Here is a 14001-nt window from a genome sequence, read left to right on the forward strand (position 1 = left end):
TTAACAAACTGTTCCCTCTGAAACTACTACACTCACACTTGTACCCTTTTCCCTTGTAAACTGGAACTATACAGGCACTCCTCCAGTCCTCTGGCACTCCACCCTCTCTTAAAAATTAAATAACCTTACCAGCTAGTCCACCATCACTGTACCTCCTTTTATTAGACATTCTGCATGACACCAATCCAACCCAGGTGCCTTACCTGCTCTCATCATCTTAACAACTGCCTTCACCTCATCTTTCCTTATTTCTCCTCCATTTTCCTCACTTATCACTGTCATTTTCTTAGCACTACCTTTCCCTCCCTATCCTCCTTCACATTTAGCAATTCCCTAAAATACTCTGCCCATCTTCCTCTTATTGCCGTCTCTTCCATTATCATCTCTCCATCTGCACCTTTTACCTTTTCTTCTCTACTTGATTCACCTCCTCTTCCTCTCTTACTTGCTTTCAATTTTTTTTTTTATGTTCAAAATTTTCTGTCATACTCTTACCCCATTTCACATCTGCTCTCCTCTTTATCTTATGTTTTACTTCTTTTCTTTGTACCTCTCATATGATTCTCTACTCCTATTTTGTAACCAAGTGAATGGTCATTTCTTCTCTTCTACAACCTTTTTTGTTTCCTCATCCCACCACTCACTACCCTTGCATTTCTTTCTCTCCTCCTTGTTCCACACACCATCTTTGCATGCCTTGTGACTCCCTCCTTGAACCATCCCTATTCCTCCTCCACTCCTAGTTCTACTCTGTCCTCCACTTCCACTCCTCTTTCAGCTTCTTGTATTCCTTTTCTTTCTCATTTAAGCAGTTTAAGTACCTCCCTACCTTCTGTTCTTTTCCTTTCTCCATCTATCCTCCACTCTCAACTTACCTTCCACCAAAAAATATCTGATATTACCCCACTTTCTACCCTTAGAACATGTACATCCTTAACCCCACAATAACATGCAGCCCATACCCTAGACGAGGTTTTAATTTCATAGTGCAACTAGGTGTGGTTTAAAAAATCAGTTAAGGCTTTCACTACCTTTGAGCCTGGATACTTTAGATGGATATTTCAAATCTTACCTGGGCCCTAGCATGGTTGATTCTTAACCACTTCAGTACGAGTCAAAATCTCGCATGGAGCATCAGATGCCATAAGTACGAATCATCAAACTACAGTACTCGCATTATAAAATATAAAGTCACTGCTGTACTGTGTCCTCTTTTACTCTGAATAATAATAAACACACAAAATGTGATTAAACCAGTTCACAGAATCCAGGGTAATTCATGTACAACTACAAAAATATATATATATTAAAGACACTGACACCAGGATTGTGTACCCATTCGTGCCTACGTAGGTGCCATCATACTTTAGTGGTTAATTGGTTTATTCCTCCTACATTTTTGTTAATGGAGGGGTGGGCTCAGTCTGGTCTGATTTTTAGTATTTTATTTTTCTCTATTCTGGAACAGTGAGAACTTGCTTTAGAATGTTTGCTAGGGATCTGCATTGCTGTTTAGGTGATGCCCCTTGGGTTGCTCCAACTGCTTCTAATTCGAGTTTTTGATGTTACCCATTTTTCTATCTTATGTATTTATTTCTTCTCAATTTTCTTTATGCACTTCCAAGTGCAGAGGTGCTGGGAAACTCTCAGCACAGTACATACATACATACATATACCAAGGCTTTTTCCCCCTTCCAAGGGAGGTAGCCAAAAAGGGAAAGGCATAAAAACACTCCCACCCATTTCATCCCTAAATACACTCCACACCCCTCCCACCCTTCCTTTCATCTGAGCACCTCCTGGATGACGGGTCATCCCTGCACCCTGCCCACCGCCCTGGGTCAGAAGCAGTGTCGCAAGACACAGTACATCCACAGCAAGGCCGCTTCATTTAATCGGCGACCCCCCCTCTCCGTCCCCCTTTGCATATAAGGCGAGGACGGGGAGAAATCCCTTCGGGCTGCGTCAAAATTTACTCACACATACTACCCCACCCCCCCGCCCATTCCTCCTCATGCAGTCACAACATCATCCATATACAACCATTCTCCACTCACCTCTGTCTTCCGTCCTCAACAGACATTCCCCTCTTCCCCAAAGCCCCCTTCACCCCATCCATCCACCTCATCCTAGGACGTCCCCTCATGTTCACTCCCTCCACATCTGCCTTCCATACCTCTTTTACTAGTCTTTCTTCACTCATTCTTTCCATGTGTCCAAACCATCCTAATATTCTTTCATCAACCCTATCTCCCAAATCCTTTTTCACCCCTGTTCTCCTCCTCATTTCTCACTCTATCCAGCCTAGTAACCCCCACCATACTTCTCAGACACCTCATCTCAAACTCCTTCTCTCTTCTTCTCGTTCCACGTTTCTGCTCCATACAGTGCTGTTGGCACAATCACTCCTTCATACAGTCTCCTCTTCGCATCCATTCCCAAATGTCTATTCCTCATTACACTCTTACCACCAAGGCATTTACTCGCTTCTCTCAATCTACATTCTACCTCCACCTTCACTCCACCTTTTCCTGCTACACTTGCACCCAAGTATCTAAAACTATCCACTTCCTCCAGTCGCTCTCCCTTAATGTTCACTTCCAGTCTACTGCCACTTTCACCCCTTGTACATCTCATCACCTTACTTTTACCCACATTTATCTTTAGCACAGTACTCTACACAATTACTCTTGATCTTACACCATTTTTTTAAGCATCACACATGCCTCTACCAGTTTTGGCCTGTCTGCTACTATATCCCTATTTATTTTCTCACTAAAACCCACTACTATATCTCTACTTCTCAAGGACTTTCAATTTGAAACTTTTCCTTCCACTTTTTTTTCTTGCAATTTAATTTTCTAACTTCAGAAAAGTCTTCATCAAACTTATGATCAAAGGAATTCAGAGAAATTCTGCTCAAGAAATTTTCTTTATTATTTACAAATGAATAAAAGGACAACACATATGCATATGATGTTCCTATACATACAGGATTTGTCTTTCAGTGTACATCAACATGAATTGCAGTTCCACGTCTCTGGGGTACCTGGAAATGATTAACAAGTTCCTTACATACAGGAGAGAGAGGGAGTGAGAAAAAAAAAGTAATAAGAAATTCTTGATACAAAACTTCTCTGTCCTGCATGGGACCAAAACTGGAATGCCTTCTCAGGCTGAGTTCCACAGTCTATTTTTACATGAACTTTCTTATCACTAAAAACTACCAAGTCTTGACAAACAAGAGCAAAAGCAATAAGACTTAAGAAAAAATAATGACAGGAGATAGACTGATAGAGACAGAGTGAGAAAAAGTGAGGCTCACAGTAATTGCTTGGTCAACCATATTTGCACGTCACATGGTCCATGCCACAAATGTCACATGAGCTACATGGCACAACTGCTTGTCTAACAGCTCTAATCTGGCACACCCCTCTCATGCAAAATTATTGGTTGGTCCACAACCAGCAATGCTGTATGCTCTCATGAATCACAGTACGGTACGGATGCTTGGTTTGGCTATGCACACACACGAACGCACTCCTATTTATCTCTGGCCATAGTAATTTGAGTAGTTGCCCCAACCCTGCTGATTGTATCCATAACCACCTTGCTGAGGGGGGTAGCCCCAGCTCTGGTAATGTGGTGTTCCATAGCCTGGTCCATAGCCTTGATATGGTCCGTAACTCTGCTGGAAGTTATTATTACTGCTATTATTGAAATTGCTGGCTTGACTGTTCATACTGGTTGTACTATTCTTGTCAGCACCATTGACACTGCCACTACTGCTGTTCTTGTCACTTGATCGCTTCTGGTCTCTCCGTGTCTCCACACTGAGAAAAAATTTAAATGAGAAAACCTGATGTCAGGAAAGTATTTGGGATACCTGTATTTAAATGTATACCAATGTACAAAGCATTCTGATATTTTTATTGCAAGATAAAAATATAGAATGGGAAAGCCACATGGACACACACTCCTGACAGCCTATTCCCAACTCAAACTCTCCCTTCCCTTTCAATTTAATTTCACTTAATGCCAACACGTCCATCTTTCTTCTCATTAACATACTACCAATCTCTTCCCTTTACTCTCATTTGTACCACAACCATGCACATTTCATAACACAAGTGTATGCTTGGACTTGGGTCAGTAAGTCCATACAGTAATGACTAAAAACATGATATACTGCTGCTTTGGTAATTTCTATACATCAAGTCATTATCATAGGCAATGTTAGAATTTAAAGACATTTATGTTAAGGAAAAAAGGGGACTTTTGGCTTCATACAAAATGGGTCAGATAACTTACACTGCAATGCCTCCTCCATCTGTGGACTGTTTGCTAGGCGAGTCCATCATTTCTACATTTTTGGCCATAACATCCTTCTGTACCTCTCTCAATAGCTGCTGGCCTTCTTTTATGCTCTTGCGATCTTCTCCACACTCGTTAAGGAAATGCATGTAACGATGAGCAAACATTATCCGCACCTCAGAGGCCATGGAATCTTCAGTTCCAGCTTTAAGGGCTTGTGCAGCTTCCTCCAAGCGTGGTGGGTGGCAGGCAAGACTAATGTCAGCAATGTTCAGCAAAAGTGTTGAATTTTCCTATATGATAAAGATATTGAATAAATTAATACATGTTAAAAAAAAAATAGCTATATAACATTTATGAACAATGTTAAATGAAGATGCTGACAAAGCAGATTTATGTGAAGGTGGAGAAGTTGTGAGAGAGAAGATAGAAGAAAGGGGGAGAGAATGTATAGTTTGGCTCTGGTCAGTAGCAGTTCCTCATTTTTTTACTCTTACCTTATCAAACTCTCGGGCTTGTTTGAGGACTTGAAGGGCTTCAGTCTGATCTCCCATGAACTGTGCAAATATGCAAAAAAACAGGTCAATCCAAATTATTATTATATACATATTTTTTAGATATTGTATTCTAGACAACAGAACAATCCATATGCCTCCATATTTCTCGACAATTTTTTCCTGGAACTCCATATTTCCCAACCACTCTGTCTATTGGTTCATCTCCTACCCTAGCACTGAGATCTCCAAATACCACACTATATTGACATTTCTCCCCAAACCTTCTATGCACTCATTTAAATCTATCCAAAAAGCCTCCCTTTCCTCTACACTCTTCTCACTACCACATCCGTATGCACATACAAAAAAACCACACCTCCCTTCCCAGTTTCACCTTCATCCACATTAACCTTGAAGAAACCTCCTTCCACTCCACCATATGTTTTACCTGTCTCTTCACTTACTAATATGAACACCCTTTCTTTCCCTCATCCTCTCTTCACTCCTGACACCCTCCCAACTACACTCCCAAACTCAAACTCACCTATCCCTTTCAACTTAGTTTCACTCATTACCAACATATCTATCTCCTCACAAACATACTGCCTATCTCTTCCCTTTTACTCTCACCTGTACCACATCCATGCACATTAATAGACCCAAACCTTAGTGTTCTGGTTGGAAAACTCCTCCTAGACCCCCCCCCCCCTTTTTTTTTCCCTTTGGGGCTACAAAGATAAGGTTGCCCAGTCCTGCTTTTGTCACCTTTTATGACCCAAGTAGGAACACTTGGTGGCAGTATTCTTTCACCCCTAACACAGGGTTCAGCAAAAATTGATATGAACATTCAGAGAGATGGTACAGAACAGATATCTCCTATGTCACAGACAAAATTATGTGTGGCTCTGGTCTATAGGGGTGCCCCATTTTGACCCTAATATCAGCTGCATGCTACTGAACAGCTTTTAACTTCATAATAACATACAGCCAATACCCCAAATAGGGTATAATACACACTACACTTTGACTTGTCCTTCTCATAAGGAATATGGGCCTTTGATACATGTAATTTACATTGTATGGCAATATTAACCTCTTCTATACGATGATGCCTACATAAACGGTATGAGACACAAGTGGCTATACAAGGATGCCGGTGTCAGTGCCTTGATTGTATTTATTTTGTAGTTGTAGCCGAGTGATCCTCAAATTCTGTGAACTGGCTTGATCACATTTTCTGTGTTTATTATTACTCAGAGTAAAAGAGAACGAGTAATAACACAAGTAGTGTGATGCATCATTGAATCATCATACATTAGGCATCCAATGCTGCGTGCGAAAATTTGACTTGTATTGAAGAGGTTATAAGCCATGGGAACTAGTAAATACAATACTCACCAGCCACAGGAACCTGGCATACTTGAGGGACATATTTGAGTGACTAGGTTTGTTGTCCATATTTCTGCAGTCTTCTAAGCATGTCAAGTACAGATTCTGGGCTGCATCCAAATTGCCACGTCGGCGCTCTACACCAGCTGATTGAACCCAAGCTTCCAGACCCCCGATCACTCTCTCTCTCACATCCTTGAGAATTTCAAGTGATCGATCGGCATAACCTGGAAAGCGCATAATTTGCTACATAAAAAATCAAAAACTGTTATTGCAACATTTATATACCTTTAGTTATTCCAGACAGGAACTAATCCTGATATAGCCATAATTTGCTATTTCTGTCTTAAAATTTGAACATGTTATTTTCCAAATACTATTTTTTTTTTTAAAGTTTGACTAGAAAACTTAATGGAAAAAATATATATATAATAATAATAATAATAAAAAAATATAAAAAATTGTATTAAAGTCTGGATGTCTTGAATTTTTCCTCTTTTTGTTGTGTAGTTAACCGTTTACCCTTCATCCACAAAGAGCTACAATGGGAGGGGCAATGAATAGGTATTTGGAGGGGAGGGGCAATGAATAGGTATTTGGAGGGGAGGGGCAATGAATGGATATTTGGAGAGGAATGGAAAGAATACAGGGGGGGAAAAGGGCCTTTTGGTATACTGATACACAGAATTGGAGCTATGGTTACAGTATGGACACATGGAAAGAATGAGTGAAGAAAGATTAGTAAAAGGAGTGGAAGGCAGAGATGGAAGTGAACATAAGGGGGTGACCTACGATGAGATGGATGGATGGGGTAAAAGGGGCACTGGGAAAGAGGGGAATGTCTGTTGAGGAAGGACAGGAGAAGACAGGAGATAGGGGTGAATGGAGAATGGGTGTGTATGGATGATGCTGTGATGCATGAGAGGGAGTATAGATTAAAATATTTCTTCCCATCTTCTCTTTTTCTGCATGAGGAGACGGAGAAGGGGGGGTCACCGATTTAATAAAGTGGCCTTGCTATGAATGTGCTGTGTTTTGCGACACTGCATCTGACCCAGGGCAGAGGGTGAGATGCAGGGATGACCCGTCATCCAGGAGGAGCCAAGATAAGAGGGAAGGAGTGGAGTATGTGGGGATGGAATAGGTGGGAGTGGATTTTATGCCTTTGTTTTTTGGCTACCTCCCATTTCATCCCCACATACTCCACTCCCATTCAATCCCTCTCCCTCCATTATTATTTTTTTTTTTCCCTCCTCCTGGTTGATGAGTCATCCCTACATCTTGCCCACTGCCCTGGGTCAAACACAATGCTGTAAGACACAGCACATCCACAGCAAAGCCATTTCATTTAATCGGTGACATCCCTCTTGCAGAAAATGCACATAATCCCTGAAAAGGAATTGTCAATTTTACTACTGTTCATAGCAGCTTACAAATACCCACTTTCAGATGAAGTTCTGGCCCCAAGGGGCTGTTGCCTGGTCAACTTTTAGCTTCAAGTGTGGATTAGACATAGACAAACAAAACCTTATAAATGCCATTTATATTACCCTTACCATTCTGTTCCTCAAAGGCTGCCCAGGCTAAATGAGGTTTTAGGCTATCCCTCAAGTGAATATTGCACGCTCTGTGGTAAACTTGCCGCACTTCATCCTCCTCACACCCTTGTTCTTCTAGATAGGTAATATACTGGAAGAGAAAAAAATCCACTTGAGATATCCTTCAACTTCTGAATTAATGCTATGAGTACAGGAGATAGATATATGAGAGAGAGAGATAGGGGTGTAGGATGGGGTGACAGAATCCTCCTTGGGTAAAAGGGAATGTCTGGCATGGAAGAAAGCGGCATGAGATAGGTGTAAGTGGAGTGGTTGAGAACAAATGAAAAATGACAGCCCAAAGATATTTCTTCTTGTTTGCTATGTATTCTGGAGTGGATGAGGTGGGATGGTTACCATGTAATAAATTGGTGGGGGGTAATCCAGCTCTGGCAGTTAGGCCAAAGTAATCTATATTGGGAAGTAGCCTGAGAGAAAATCATGAATTTTCCCACATTATTTGTTTGGAGAGAGGGTGACCACATTATCATACAATGATGGGAATGAATGGGTTTTTGGGTAAGGTGTGTAATGGGTGGGTATGCTCTGACTTAACCCCCTTCCCCCCCCCCCCCACACACACAAAAGGGTCTTTGATAAATGTATAAGGTTGCAAGTGTATTGTGAACATAAAATAACCACTCCCTCCCAACATTTTCAGTTAGGATTGGGTCTGTTGCTCTCATTTCAGTCAGTTGTGAAAAGGAGTTTGTACACACATGGCAGCAGAGAATAACCTGTAATAGGGTGAATGAACTAAAGCAGCCTTAACATTTACCCTTATCCCAACAAGTGAGAACTCACCTTCATCCAGAACTCCTCATAAAGTGCACAAGCAATGAGACAGCGTTCAAACAACACACGAATCCTTTTGTCAGTTTCTTTCTTCATCTCATAGTCCAGATAAACTCTCCAGGCATTCAACTGGCTCTTCTCAAGGGGTTTGACATGAAAGTATGGGCGTTTGATAGCTTCTTCATAACCCCAACGTGACTTGACCTCTTCTGTGTTGGCATCATGAATTTTTTGACGGGCAGCAATAATGCTCTCGCGTAGCTTCTTCGTCTCAACGTCCTGCAATGTTAAACCATTTATATGGCAACCATTGCCATAAGTATAATACAAATGTGATTTTTTTTTTATTATTATTATTATTATTATTAATTATTATTATTATTCATACTCCCAGCTGAGCTTCCTTTCCCCAGATAAGGTGATGAGGAGCCAAGATGAGAGGGTGGTGGATGGGAGTGGATGTGTGCCTTTTGACTTGGCTACCTCACTTACAAGGGGGAAATAGCCCTTGGACCAGACAAGATGAATTGAGAATTGGAGAGAAAAAAAAGTAAGCTATCCCATCCTAATCCAACCTAATAAAAACGGAAAAATATTCACATATGGTCAGGATCCAATGACAGGTACCTGCATGATGAACAACACAGCTGCCCATTCTCAAAACCTGTGACTCCCATCACTTCCCTCATGAAATGCAGCCTTGAGGGGCTGACACTTTATCTCTGGACTGGACCCAAGATTTTCTAACTTCAATAGTATTTCTTACACTTTTTTTCAAACACAAGGAGTTGACAACCAGCAACTACTCCCATCTCCCTACCACTTCCAACTGGTGACACAGAAACACTCTTACACTAATAGAACTCTGTTTCTTCACTGAGAGATCTGTGGAAGGGCCCAATGACTGTTGCCAGCAACTGTGAGGCTGTTTTCCCACAATGAGTGGGGTTGACTCCAATGACACATTACCCTAGATACAATCATCACAAAGAGTTGGAATACCTAATCTTACACTGTCCAACCCATCTATACCCAGAAAACACAATATTTCTTCCACATCAATCTATTGTCCATTGTATGGTTTTGAAGATGGGTGGCACATTATGATTCTTTCTAGAATGGATATTATTCATTGCAATCAGTACACAAGTGAATGACCAAAATGACACAAGGGCTTAAAATTTTACTATACAAAGACAAGCTTATGCACCTTACATACACTCTCTAGAAAGACTAATAGTGCAGGCGTGATCTAAGAGATATTCAAATGGGTCAAGAGCTAAAACAAAGGTGATGCAAACAAATTAAGACAGCAGGGCAAGATTTGTAATGGATTTGGACAAATTTAGGTTTATGAAGGAAAGAGGCAAGAACTGGTTTACCAACAGTGATTAACGAATAATATGAATAGGGATGATAAGTGGTAATGGGCATGTGCCTAGGTCCATCACTTGCAAGCACCCATTGTTTGTCCCATCAAAACTTTAATAAAACTATTTCTCTATGCTAGAATTACACTTCATGAAATACAATTATCAAAATCAGCCTGTAACTACTTCCATTTCAATACCAATGTGCCACTTCAAACCTATGTAATACGGACTTCCATTTATACCAAAAGGCATTTTCTCCTTCTTTTTTTTTAAGAGGGTTGAAGATATTTATCTACATACCAAGGGCTTTTCCCCCATACAAGGGAGGTAGCAAAGTAAAAAAGGGTTGAAGCAGAGAGTGGTAAACCAGCTTTGGCTGTCGGGCCCTCCTGTAGAGGTGCTGTCTGCAATGCCTTTGACTCAAGCACTAAATGAACCAGAATGACCCTTCATCCACAAAGAGCAGATAGAAGCAACAACAATATGGTGTGGGATGCTTTGAATGGTTCATCTATCATAAGATGGAAAAGGCCTTTTGATATGTGTCAAGACCATGAGATGCTCTATCCCTATAACCCCCCATAACGGGATTCCCTCACCACGTTGTTGCCAATTTGTTCATCGCCCGGAGCTGCTTCTACCCCTGGTGGAGTCTCATCAGGGTTGTCGCCTTCTGTGCCATTGAGTTCAGCCAGGACAGCCCGTCGTAGGTCTAGGAACTCATCAACCCCAACCACCTCACTTGGCAAATGACTCCTGACGTGCTCCTTGAACCTGTGCATTAAGGAACACGCAATTTATTAGGCACCTGTGACGACACTTGACAACACAAAGAAATCAACATGAAACAATATAAAAACTACATATAATAACCATTTTACATGTTATTGCACCACAGCTCTATAACTCAATAGAGTCCTATTTCTGTATGTTGATGTCCAAGTTCAATAATAATCACAAATCTCACTCTCACTATGCAAGGCATTTGTATGTACATCCTCCAGATTTTACCAAAAAATTTGCCAATTAGCAATGCAGATCAGCCAACATGGAGCACAGCTGCCAAAGGCGCCCAGCACTTTAGTCTGCTTGGGAAGGTCCACAGGCAATCAGAATACAGCTTCAAGATGCTCAGCATTGTGCCCAGATTGCATTACATCGCACCAGGGCCTAGTAATTTCTTTCTTCTCTCTCAAGGTATATCCAAAGCTTATGTCTTTTATTTGTTCTCTTCTAAATCAATCCCTAATGGAGTAACTACCTGTCTTAACAAAGTACTGAGCATCAGGGTCAAGTGGAGCACTTGGAAGCTCCTGGAATGCACTTTTGCTCAGCCAATTTTAAGAGAAACATAACATTTGAAAATAAACAAACATTCCAAGAAAATGCAAGAGTGAAATTAGTAGGTCCCAGTGAAATCATTCCTTAACATATTACAACCATATTTTTCATATGAAATACAATTCAACTACAGTATCAGTACTTAAGATTAAAATGGCAAGAAAAATAAAATCAAGAAATAAAATTCCACTACGTCCAACTAAAGTAATCTAAAGCCAAATGACAGGTATTGTACAGCTAGACCTACTTTTGCCAGTGTGTGAGGTATTTGCAGAGTGGTGTTGCTAGGAGTCGTTCATAGAGCAGTGTGACATTCTTCCAACGCTTCCCTGCACTTTCCCAGCTAATATACATTTCCCACAGCTTATCACTCCTGAAAAGAATATACATTATATTGGAAGGAGTGTAGTGTTGTTCTGGGATCTCACTGCTAAAGTAAAGGAATCAGTAGATGTAGTAAGGTTTGGGGTGCCTAGTAAGAGTCATGGTGGAGAGATGATGTATTGATGTATTTGGAGTTTATAGCAAACATTATTTAAGAATGGCAGTAATGGACTATCTAGTGGTACCTAAAGGGAAGACTGGAATAGTTCTGGATGTTTACGTTTTTTGTGGTTGAGCGCAGGGGATCATCAGATTTTTATTGATAGAAGGGAAATTGAGACTGGAGAAAATGTGGGAGGAGGAAATGAGAGGGAGGTTGGAAAGTACTTCAGGTAAACAAATAAAATTGTAAGGAAAAAGTTAAATAATACCAGAAGCTACAAGAAGTATGGGAGGTGGTGAGGGATGGGAGGAAACAGAAGTAGAAGAACAGGTATGCTTCACAGAGGAAGTGATAAGGTGGACAAAGACGGTATGTGGAATGAGGAGGGAGGGAGGTAACAGATGGAGAAGTGAAAATTGGGATGATGAGATGTAGCCAGTGGTAGAGAAGAAGCAAGCATCTGAGGACTGGTTGCAAGGTGGAACTTGGGAAGTAAATGAAAGAATATTAGGATGGTTTGGACACATGGAAAGAATGAGTGAAGAAAGACTAGTAAAAGAGGTATGGAAGGCAGATGTGGAGGGAGTGAACATGAGGGGACGTCCTAGGATGAGGTGGATGGATGGGGTGAAGGGGGCTTTGGGGAAGAGGGGAATGTCTGTTGAGGAAGGAAGGGAGAGGACGGAAGACAGAGGTGAGTGGAGAATGGTTGTATATGGATGATGATGTGACTGCATGAGGAGGAATAGGCGGGGGGGTGGGGGCCGGGGTAGTATGTGTGAGTAAATTTTGACGCAGCTCGAAGGGATTTCTCCCCGTCCTCGCCTTATATGCAGAGGGGGACGGAGAGGGGGGGTCGCCGATTAAATGAAGCGGCCTTGCTGTGGATGTACTGTGTCTTGCGACACTGCTTCTGACCCAGGGCGGTGGGCAGGGTGCAGGGATGACCCGTCATCCAGGAGGTGCTCAGATGAGAGGGAGGGTGGGAGGGGTGTGGAGTGTATTTAGGGATGAAATGGGTGGGAGTGTTTTTATGCCTTTCCCTTTTTGGCTACCTCCCTTGTAAGGGGGAAAAAGCCTTGGTATATGTATGTATGTACAAGAAGAGAAGCAAAATGCAAGATGAGAGGCAAAGAGGAGGGCAGATGTAAAGTGAACTTGGAGTTTGACAGAATATTAAAAATAATAAAAAGATGTTTTAGGATGAAGTGGGGGAGAGGAATCAGGTGGAAAGGAAAGAGTATAGGAACCAGGTGAACAGATGTCACTGAAAGTATAAGCAGTAAAAGGAAGGTGGGTAGATAATTTCTGAGAACTGTTGAATGTGTAGGTTAGGGAAGGATGCGGCAGTGGCAGGTGCTAAGAAAATAACCAGGCTATAGAAGATAAGAAACAAAGATCATTGAAAGTGGTGAAAGCTAGCAAAGCACTTGGGTGTCATGTGGAGTCTGACAAATAGCTGGACTGTTATTGGATTGGCTTGTGCAGTTGTTTAATGAATGCCTTAGGTTTGCAACGTACTGTAGAACTGGAGAAGTGTTTGTAAAGTTCCACTTTAAAAATGAAATGGGAACATATATGAATGTAGCAGTTTTTGAGGGATTTGTCTGTCTAGTGTACTTGGAAAGGCACATGGGAGGGTGTCCAGAGGATTTGGAAGGGAATAGGAGTAATTGGAGAAGAACAGTGTAGGTTTAAGAGGTGAGTGGATAAAAGACATTGTAATTCAATTAATTGTAGTCTCTAGTTTCACCAAGGGGAAAACCCACAGCCCTTAAGGGGTTGGCAATGGTCTTCAGGTCCTTCTACAGATCTCTCTGGGTAGACACCTTATACTAATCTGTGTTGAATTAGTGTGGGACTGTTTCTGTGTCACTGGCTAAAAGTGGTCAAGAGACCAATTGCCAGTTTTCAGCTCTATGTGCAACACAGAGTAAGAAAGACAGCTGAACATGAGAGTGGGGTCCAGGGACCAAATGTCAGCCCCTTGGGTCTGCAACTCCTGATGGAGGTGAGGGGGTTGACATGTTTTGAAAGTGGGCAGCTTCGCAGTCCATTTTGCAGGATCACCAAAGGCAGGTACCTGCCAATGGTTCCTTAAAATCTTTGTCATAAGATATGTGAAAAGTTTATGGCAACAGATAAGGAAGTCTTCTGGGGAAACGAAAAGTGTCATAATAAATAGGTACCTAGGAATGAAGAATACA

At 41.5% G+C, this 14001-nt stretch overlaps 1 protein-coding gene across 7 annotated transcripts in view; it reads right to left on the reverse strand.

Moving 5' to 3' along the window:
* Nucleotides 1–2919: 2919 nt before the first annotated feature.
* Nucleotides 2920–14001, reverse strand: part of LOC143038071 (pre-mRNA-processing factor 39-like) — a 31340-nt gene continuing 20258 nt past the window's right edge. For 6 of the 7 annotated variants that reach the window (XM_076206978.1, XM_076206976.1, XM_076206983.1 and 3 more), the window contains 8 exons: nucleotides 11555–11680; nucleotides 10566–10740; nucleotides 8603–8872; nucleotides 7757–7889; nucleotides 6210–6427; nucleotides 4812–4871; nucleotides 4312–4607; nucleotides 2920–3833 (listed from right to left, as the gene is read on the reverse strand). In XM_076206978.1, coding sequence (XP_076063093.1) covers nucleotides 3548–3833; nucleotides 4312–4607; nucleotides 4812–4871; nucleotides 6210–6427; nucleotides 7757–7889; nucleotides 8603–8872; nucleotides 10566–10740; nucleotides 11555–11680 — 1564 coding nt within the window. In that variant the 3' untranslated portion in view covers nucleotides 2920–3547. The remainder of the gene's footprint in view (nucleotides 3834–4311; nucleotides 4608–4811; nucleotides 4872–6209; nucleotides 6428–7756; nucleotides 7890–8602; nucleotides 8873–10565; nucleotides 10741–11554; nucleotides 11681–14001) is intronic. The other variant, XM_076206977.1, reaches the window with a different exon arrangement.

Source organism: Oratosquilla oratoria, chromosome 23 (genome assembly GCF_046742065.1).
Source record: "Oratosquilla oratoria isolate Oo_2021 chromosome 23, ASM4674206v1, whole genome shotgun sequence".
In the NCBI taxonomy this organism is placed as follows: domain Eukaryota; kingdom Metazoa; phylum Arthropoda; class Malacostraca; order Stomatopoda; family Squillidae; genus Oratosquilla; species Oratosquilla oratoria.